Source organism: Priapulus caudatus, unplaced genomic scaffold (assembly GCF_000485595.1).
Source record: "Priapulus caudatus unplaced genomic scaffold, Priapulus_caudatus-5.0.1 Scaffold850, whole genome shotgun sequence".
NCBI classification, from domain to species: domain Eukaryota; kingdom Metazoa; phylum Priapulida; class Priapulimorpha; order Priapulimorphida; family Priapulidae; genus Priapulus; species Priapulus caudatus.
In genome coordinates, this window is record NW_014577911.1 from 38,127 (window position 1) to 48,306 (window position 10,180).

The following is a 10,180-nucleotide window of genomic DNA, read 5'->3' on the forward strand; positions in this document are numbered from 1 at the left end:
GTAGTAGCAGCAGTAGTAGCAGCAGCAGCAGCAGCAGCAGCAGCAGCAGCAGCAGCAGCAGCAGTAGCAGCAGCAGTACTAGCAGCAGTAGTAGCAGTAGTAGCAGTAGCAGCAGCAGCAGTACTAGCAGCAAGGCGGTGCCAGAGGCTGATATGGTGTCTATATCGTGTATACAGTGTTTCGCTATTATTAATAATTTCTGCTTAATGTCAAGCATATCGCTGTTCAATGTTGTCATGAGTACTTAGGGTGAATCTCATGTTGGCAGTGTCGGACACACCCACCGTGTCACACATCTATACGGGCAGGTAGGAGGCTAACCTATGTAAGAGGCTATATATAACCTATGAGAAATCCTCACAGTATGGCAGGCTATGATGTATCCCGTGATAGAATAAACAATGACACTAGCCGGTAAAATAAACGTGTTGCCTCTATGTGGCCACTCTCAAACTCTCAAACTCAAGCTCATTCACTCTTACTTCATCCTACTCTTACTAGATTAAACCGTCTATACCGACCAACGCGACCATGTATATATCTGTAACATAAGTATGCGACAATTAACTAACAATGGTTCTTCTATAGTGCGCTGGTGCCAGTCTGTCAGAAACAAAAATAGTTTTAACATTAGTCTTGACATTAACGTTTTCTTATACAACGTTGCCAGAAACGTGGTAAAGTTATGAATTAATCACTCATAGTGTATAGCGTGCAGCATTGTAAGGTCCAGTCTACGATAAAGGTTTTCATGTTGAGACTAAAGTTAGGATTAATGTTGTTTGTGACATCGCGCCCTCGGGCCCTAACCCTCCTTCATTTGCGGGGTCAAATTGGAACGGGCCAGCGCTTATTTGGAGTGGGATAGCGTGTATACACACTACAAAAATTTGCCGCGCGCTAGTTTAATACCATGTAAAATTTGTAGTGTGTACCGGGTATAATTATACTCCGCCTCTGCTCTCACGATCTGTGCGTCTATAAACTCTAATTATCAAAGGTAAAGTAGAAACATTTCAGGCACAGCCCCCACATACATGGCTTGATACTACAGCCAGGTATAGCATTATAAAGCTGCTATGTAATAGGTTCGGGTGCGATGTACTGAGGAGTAACAGGTATATCAACTGCTTCGCCGCAGCGTAATGACCGTGGCGCCGATGACGTCACAGCACTCACATATTCCTAATGATAATAAGGCATAATTTAATAATCGAGAGTGAAATTTTTAGTGCTGTCTATTTGCCAATAACAACTATGAAATCGCTTTTTTGAAGGGCTGTGGTTAAATCACGCTAGAAGGAACACGCTTCATTGTACTAAATAAAGATAAGCTAATGATGTTTAACATACACACAGGTGATTAACGCACATTGCACAGCCTGCGTGAGAGTAGTGATACATCATACATCATGTCATTGCGGGGCTGGAGTTTGTTCAATTCTCGTAAATCTTCAAGAATACATTCTCCTGAGAATGTATTACCAGAACCTCCCCCCCCGCCCCCCACCACACACACCCCCACACCTCACCCCCTCACACCTCCCACCATCACACCCCACACCCCTCTAGCTACATATCCTATCCAATCTCCACCCGCACCCCCACTACCCACAACTCCACCCCACCCCCACTACCCGCAACTCACCCCCCACACGCACACCCACACACACGCACATATGCACCCCCCCCCCCACACACACGCGCGCACTAGCCCCTACTAGGTAGTCCTCCTAGAACCAGAATATCGATCTTCCAATTTTCATAACATTTCGTGATGTGTTGTGACGTCATCAGTAGTGGCTGTAAAATCAGTCACTCAAGATGCCATGTTCTGCTAACAAGAGGGGGTTCTATTGTTTATTGTCGCTTATCACTCGTACAATTCTATTCATTTATATGGATGATCGCTTATGTTATGGATAATGAAATTCAATTATATTACAGTGGCTGCCGTATAAGCCATATCGGAAAGTCCCCGCCGCCATATTGAGATCAGATAAGAGGGGGTATAAACTGCCCTTTTATAACATGGATAGGATAGGACTATTCTAAGTTTTTGATCTATAATTATCTTCACTAACATCGTATTTCAATTTACAGGTGCGTTTCTGTTTACATAAACATTTACAATATGATTGTGGTCGTTTGGGATATTTTTCAATGTTTGTGTAAATGCAAAAACTAAAAACGCACAAGTGTTTACATTAATCATGTACTTTCCTAAGCGCGCCTCGGCCATTTTAGACCCCTTTTTTCTGTGACCTACATAGCATAGCTGGACTTTCCGATCTCACTTATTGACGTGCGGGTATATCCAAGCGTTTATCTTTAATTGTCACCATATGTGTCAATATTGGTCTATCGTAGAAACGCTCCTGCTTACCGCAGTATCTATTGCTCAGTGACACTTCAAACGAACTGCGGCGTTTACATAACGCAGTGGCGTATCCAGCCTAGGGCGGAGCCGGCGTACGCCGCCCCCCCCCCCGTTTGCAGGCCGTTTGCACCCCAAGTGGGGTCTTCAGGGGTAACGTCTAACTGAACGCCCTACTGCTTCTGTTGCTCCACAAGGACCTCCCTTTGCAAATAGATAAGGTGGTCAACATCTTCATCAGAAGGAAGCATCGAAAGTTGTTATTGGCAAACCCCATGGGGGACGCTTAAGGTCCCGAACACACAATCCTGACCTGAACATCTCAGTAGCAATTATTAGTAGGCCTAATTGTCATCACCCTGACATGTGTAACAATCGTAGCTAATCATCAACATGATCAAGTGCGTTTCCTTTTTAGTGTCATTAAACATGTTAAAGGACTTATCAGGCTATATCTTGTGTTGCAATTCTTATTTTAATACATGTATTAATACTATAGTGTTTAATACATAGTAACGTATTTTAAATACTCTAAATTGTAGGATTGAGTATAGGGTTGAGATAGTGTCAACAGAAATCAGAATATAGCCCACAGTATGCCTCAGAATGCAGGAAAATGGCTTAAATATTTCAAAACTTTCTGGGGGCATGCCCCCAAACCCCCTAGCGATCACGTGCCTACGGTACGCGGTCCCCTAATATGGTACATTTCGCCCCTCTACATCATTTTCTCGATACGCCACTGTAACGTCTGTCATTTACATCTACAAACAACCCAGTGGCTCTGCAAGGGGGGAGGTGGTTAGGTGGGTAGAGCAATATGACCGGATTCTGACACTGATTGCCTATATGAGTATTTATTAGCGGAGAGTGCAGCACGAGTCAGTTCAAATCTCGACTCCCTCCACGGACGTTAAATAAATGTAACATTTACTGTGATTCCTGGCTTTCCGTTATCATCAGCACGCATGTGTGCGCTCACTCACGCATGTGCGCTCAACGTACATCATAATCAACATAACCATTATGTCTGGCCATCTGCTGCAGGTAAACGGACACGCACGTAGGAAACCATTTTACGTAATTTTAACACACATACATACACACACCGCGCGCACACATCACAGCACACAACACACACACACACCACACACACACACACACCGACCACGCACGCGACGCACGCACGCCGCACGCCGACGCACGCACGACGGCAGCGCACGCACACACACACACTCAATTAACACACGAGCACGACACGCACGGCGCGGCGCGCCACTCACCCCCACACACACAGAAGTGGGTGTACAAAGTACAAGTGGGACTAGGCACGTGGGCCAACAACGCCCTACGTTTATATATAGAGAGACTTAATACATATTCTGCATGTATAGCTAGAGTATGACGGTACGCGTGAGAAACAGCAGGCGGAGGGAGTGGGGCAGGAAGGGTAAGGAGGAGTGGAGAGGGAGGGGGAAGGAGGAATGGAGATGTAGGGCAGAGATTGAACAGAGGAAAGAGGGGAAGGAGGGACAGAAAGAGATGGAGGGGTGAAGGGACGGTTAAACAGGAACAGCGTGAGCCAGAGAAGGATTGGGAGTCGGAGAAGGAAGCAGAGCAGTAGGAGAGAAGAGCGAGGAGACAGGAGGAATAGAGAAAGAGAGCAGATACATGAGGAGAGGGAAAGGAGTTACAGTGACGCACTCGCCTCTCTCTCATTTCTCATCGTTCTCTTGCACGAGGGAAGGAGGATAGAGGAGGGCAAGGATGAGGGATAGTGGACAAAGCAGAATTGACGGGAGAAGGCTGGGAGAATGGAGGAGGGACTGAGGAGGGGAGGAGAGAGCAGAGAGGAAGGAGAGGAGAGAAGAGAATGGAGAAGGCTGGGAGAATAGAGGAGGGACTGAGGAAGGGAGGAGAGAGCAGAGAGGGAGGAGAGGAGAGAAGGGAAGGGAGAAGACTGAGGGCGTGGAAGAAGATTGGGGGATGCAGGAGAAGAATGAAGGCGGGTAGGAGGAGTAGGGAAGGGGGTGAGAGAGAAAGCATGGGATAGAGGAGGAGGAGTAACGGGAGGAGGGGTGAGAGAGGAAGCACGGGATAGAGGAGGAGGAGGAGGAAGAGGAGGAAAGGGAGGAGGGGCGAGAGAGGAAGCACAGGAGTAGGGAGTGAGGAGGAGTACGAGGCAGGAGAGGCAGAGGGGAAGCACGGGGATAGAGAAGAGGAGGAGGATGAGGTCAGGGGTAGGCAGGGGCGCGGAGAAGCCATGGGATAGAGGGAGGAGGAGGAGGAGGGGATAGGTACGGGGATTAGCGGGAGGAGGGCGGAGAGAAGCGAAGACGGGATAGAGGAAAGGAGGGAGGACTAAGGTAGGGGGAGGAGGGCGAGACGTGGAGAGGAAGCATGGGATAGGAGGAGGAGGAGAGAGGAAAGGTAGGGGAGAGGAGAGCGAGAGAGGAAGCACGGAGATAGAGGAAAGAGTGAGAAGAGAATGAGGTAGGGGAGAGGTGCGAGTGAGGAAGCCATGGGAATAGAGTGAGGAGGGAGGAGGAGCGATAAGGTAGGAGGAGAGGCAAGAGAGGAAGCACGGGATAGAGGAAGAGGAGGAGGATGAGGTAGGGGAGGAGGGGCGAGTGAGGAAGCATGGGGATTAGGGAGAGTGAGGAGGAGATAGGTAGGCGGAGGAGAGGCGAGAGAGGGAAGCACGGGATAGAGGAGTGAGGGAGGAACGGGGAGAGGACGGTGAGAGAGGAAGCACGGGGATTAAGATGGAGGAGAGTAGGATGACGGTAGGGTAGGAGGGCGAAGAGAGGACAGCCAAGAGAGGAGAGGAGGAGGAGGAGGTAGGGGAGGAGGGGCGAGAGAGGAAGCACGGGATAGAGGAGGAGGAGGAGGTAGGGGAGGAGAGGCGAGAGAGGAAGCACGGGATAAAGGAGGAGGAGGAGGTAGGGGAGGCACAATGACTTACCAACGACACCTGGTCCTGTGACAGTCTCTTCCTTGCCGTCAGCATCCGTGATGAACCAGTGACGCGTGTAAAGACGACAGATCTCCGACACAGGCGCATCTATCCTCATGCTCATCCTACCAGTGATTATTAGCACTAATTACAGCATATAATAATAAACAGAATAACAATATTAAACCTAATGATAATAATAATAAGAATAATAATAATATCATCATCATCATCATTATGATGTAAAATATGCATTATTTACTGATAAATGTACTAAAAATGACAACCATCATAAAATATCTGGCAAAACACCACTGAACAAAACTCATCATGAAGATCTAACTAAAATAAAATAACCTACATCGGCACCATTGTAACTGCCACCTTGAATAGTTTTAACTACATTGATGTATTATATAAATATTATTGTACCACATCAAATAATATCATATACGGGTAAATATCATTACAGTAGTTATTGTTTGTGGCATGGCAGGTGGATGTCACTACAGTAACATCCCAGTTGGTCTACTCCCAGTTCGCCTACGTCCCATTTCGCCTACTCCCATTTCGTTTATTTTCAGAATCGGCAATATTTCCATTTGGCCTACTCCCATTGTTTCATTTTTATGCTACTGTATTTTCTATTTTTGTCTAGTTGTGTTCTCATTATTTGTACCTATATTTTCTTCTGGTTCCTGTAGTCTATGTATGCCAATCAAAACCATATTTTATTATTTATAAATGATTATTTAGTGAATAAACCGATCGTAGACGAAATGGAAATGGGGTAGATTTTGAGCGTAGATAAATTGGGAGTAGGCGAAATGGGAGTAGGCCAACCGGGAATAAACCGTCACTACTGGTATTAATTTTGTAGACTTGCGTTATTCTGTAGGTGAAGAAGAAATGAGGAGGGTGGATGGAACTGAGTTCTGGTAGGAAACACGTAGCAACTCTCACTGTGAAGCTACCGGTGGTTTCCACGCAATCATCGACGTAGGGAAACCTAACAACAACAACAACAACACAATCTAAATTAATCTGTGTAGAGGAGGGAGAGGGGGAGGGGCGGAGTGTGGAGGAGAAGGGTAATGCTGAAGAGCATGAGGAGGTGGTAACGAGGAGAGGGAGGAGGAGGAAGAGAAGGAGGAGGAGGAGAAGGATTATGCAGAAGAGCATAAGGAGGTGGGTAAGGAGGTGGAGGAGGAGGGGGAGGGAGAAGAGGAGGTACTGATGGGGAGCTAAGAGGGTATATCATGACCGTGTGTGAATATATTTATGTTATGATTGCACACACATATTGACTACAACTGTCACAAATATACAAATATCACGGATAAATCTCCACCTACTTGAGAATCGCTCCACCAACAACCGGGAACAAATCCCTCTCGAGATCATCAGCATAACTTCCCAGCCAGTCTGTAAAGTTTTTACCTGTAGAGGTAAGTAGGGAAGAGGTTATTGTCGACGGTACAGGTGTGAGCAGGTGAGAGAGGGAGAGAGACGGCTGACGGCACACCGTGTTTACCTGTCGGTTACGCACTCCCAGGTGCGTGCGTGCGCCGCCGCCACCGCTCACGCATGCACGAATGAAGCAAGATACACACGCTACAGCAATAAAACCTACATCGTCGCTCGTCGATTCACAGGCGCCTGCGTTTAACGTTTCAGCAAAAACGTCAGCGAACAATTTAAAGTCTGGCGTTACCTCGCAGTACGTCGTCGCTGATGCCGCGCATGTTTATTTAATTACTAGTTGCATGCGCTGCTTTCACTGCTGTCGCCTGTGTAAACAATCTTCCCCAGCTTCGCTAGCGGTCATCACAATACTTTAACAAACACGCGTAAATGGAGACAGACAATGAAAATGTTTGAGGATTTGGAAGTCTGGATTGTTGCTGACATCGCGTGCGTTCTGGTTTGATCGACGTAGAGACGGAGCAAACACAGAAGTCGCTCACAGTCACGCGTGCACACGCCTGCTGATGCATAATAATATTATATAATAATAATTACAGATAAATTAACATAATAGATTCACTCGGAGAGCACAGTACCTACGCCAAGCGAGACCACCATACGCACGAAATAACCAGCAGAAAAACAGATACCAGTAGGGCAAAAGGATCATAAAGGATGAGATTGCTCATATATATTTCACCAATGAGAAAACACTTAATCGAGCGGGGTCAGAGTATTAATGATAGGCTGACACTACAACGTTCTGTCTATCGCGAGGCAGGAATCCAAACATTTCCGCAGCACCAACTCCTCAATACTCTGGTTAATACAGAGAGGTGGCATTATTAAGAATCAAGAAATGCCAGCGACATGAGCCTCGAGCAATGTTAATGGCAGCTGCCGAAAGCAAATAATGATCGAACAAACTCTGAATCGAACCAAAGACTTACAACCCCCAGAGCCCGAGGCCTGACACAACACGCAAGCATACGGATACCTTGAAGGTGAATCAGTAAGTGTGGATATGGAAGATCGAATCTCTACTAAGCGTCCCCTGTAAGAACTCAGGCAATCTCCCCTGCGGATCAACACAGAAGCATGAAAAAGGTGTCATCTCAACAAAGGCAATACGCGGACAATTATTCAAAGCTTGCAAATTCGAGCCCTCACCAATTATCATCAAAGATTACCATCTTAAACTTATTCCAAGAAATCAATGGAATTTAATGTACGCGGAACTGTGTGTTGTTATTGCTGAGAGCACAAAAGAGAGAGAGAGTCACAAATGTGCCCACAAAGCGGAACCCAACATAGGGAAACGAAAGAGATCAGAACAAAATTGTAAAACCATCGCCTGATAAGGGACCTCTCCCATCCATTAAGCGATACAAAAAAGAAGTCAGTCATCAACAAAGCAAGTGACATCATACCAATGGCGCAGGAGACATTTTGCATAGAGCCGAAGGTTGTAGAAGAATGAGCACCCAGTATTGCGAGCTCCTAAAACTAAGATCAATTAAGGTGAAAGCTACTAGAGCAAAAGGCTCACGAGTGAGTGAGGATTACTAAGCAGATGTGTAGCACAGCTACTATCAATACAGGCTCTTTCATAAGATGCACAAAAAATCGTCTACCGGAACATCTCAACGAGCAGCAAAGCCAACATTCAATGAACCTCTCTCTCTAAGAGCCGACCTCGCTTTTCTGGCCAGTGAGAATACCTGCATAGGAAGTTGGGAACACACCACAATACCAGCGCACTATTGGATCAGAACAAAGGAGGAGAAGCATTTCCTAGATATGTGAGCATATGCGCATGTATGGGACTGCAGTACCAATGGTGTGGAGGTACGCAGTGCCCATTCAATAGCAGAACCCACAACTTGGCCAAGTTCCTGGCCCCAGAACCAAGTGGCCCTAAACTTCTTGGATTACGCATTTAAGTAGCCTCCATAAACAAATAACCAGGGCCTTTAAAATGACGATCAATCAAGCGGATATTCCAAGCGAATTAGCCCTAAGATGGTTGACATCAGAATCACTTTGCTTCTTCAAAAGCGCAGGAAATTAAGAACTCTGTAGAACTATCAGACCAATCTCTTTGCCTGCCTACCAGCCTACTCGAAGATTCTCACTGCCCTGCATAATCAGCACAAGCCGGCTCTACAATCACTGTACAGAAGGAGCGTGCAATCCTCACAAATAGTCAGGAAAGGCTGTAGACGAGTCCGTCTAGCAGCGGATGCCAATGATAACTTCTATCGAGTAACATGATTGATCATGCATGAGTCCAAAAAAAAGCTCAAGAGGAACTTAGGAATGGGCGTGCCGACAATTGATTATTTAAGAAAGTCTTCGACAGTGTCCCACATTCCTGGCATTCTCGCAGCCATGGAGAGTTTACCGGCTTTAGCCAAACATCATTCTTCAGTTCATGTGAAACGTTTTACAATGAAGAAATTGAAGTACGAAATGCTCCTCTTCCTGCGGTAAGGACGCTTTGACCTAGGACAAGAAGATGTATAGTCATACAATTAGACCAGGAACTCCACTACCAGGGCCCGACTCGCTCATTTCCCCTGCTATTCCTGCTTTGCACTAACGCTGATCCTTGTCCAACATGCCTGAATACTGACGGCTTGGCGGCAATTACAGTCTAACACAAAATACACCATCAGCCACACACTGGCTCTTTACCATGGAATGACCTTTAAACTGCTTTACACCATAGAACCGTAATTGAGCTCGCGGAGCAGTGCCTTTTAGCGTAAACAGTCAAGGCCAGCTTCAAGTTGCTGACATTCAATGGAGTTGCGTCGGTTAAAAGATCGTCTAAGCTAGGTAAAAAAGTCGAATATCGAATGCTTGATTGACAAGACAGCCCTAGCAAAGTCCTGAACCACATTTATGCGAGAACACTACAAATTCTCTGTGTAGACGAAAGTGATGGATATTCCAAGACATGCAAAGCATGAAGCGGAGAACTCATTGCTACGGGCGACAGTACTATAGCACAAAGCTTGTCGACTCTAACAGTTGTCAAGTCTGGAGCTCCTGCTCAAAGAAACAATAACAACTCGATCAAATAGCCTGGCCACTCCTTTCGCCCGTCCACCGTGCTACAGCTCGACGCGGTGATTACAAACTATGGTTGCAATCACGATTATCGGACTAAGGATGCGATCGTCAAGACAAATGCCTACTAACCATGCATCAGGTCTCCATCACTAAAAGCCTATGATAGAGGACGATACATCAAGAGGCAACATGGTGGATCGCTTGTTGACTTATGTATTCGGTATCATGTTGACTTGTATTAGATGTACATAGATCAGGTCTCTACTGTCACTGTGCGTTGAGAGGTGTTAGTATCACTAATG

The 10,180-nt window shown here is 46.2% G+C and overlaps 1 protein-coding gene across 1 annotated transcript in view; it reads right to left on the reverse strand.

Annotated features, from left to right (window-relative positions):
* Positions 1 to 10,180, reverse strand: part of LOC106813969 (F-box only protein 3-like) — a 66,200-nt gene that overhangs the window by 38,119 nt on the left and 17,901 nt on the right. Inside the window, exons 6-9 of the mRNA XM_014818225.1 lie at positions 7,751 to 7,878; positions 6,689 to 6,773; positions 6,220 to 6,342; positions 5,343 to 5,458 (exon numbers count right to left, since the gene is read on the reverse strand). Of these exons, the coding sequence (XP_014673711.1) occupies positions 5,343 to 5,458; positions 6,220 to 6,342; positions 6,689 to 6,773; positions 7,751 to 7,878 (452 nt within the window). The remainder of the gene's footprint in view (positions 1 to 5,342; positions 5,459 to 6,219; positions 6,343 to 6,688; positions 6,774 to 7,750; positions 7,879 to 10,180) is intronic.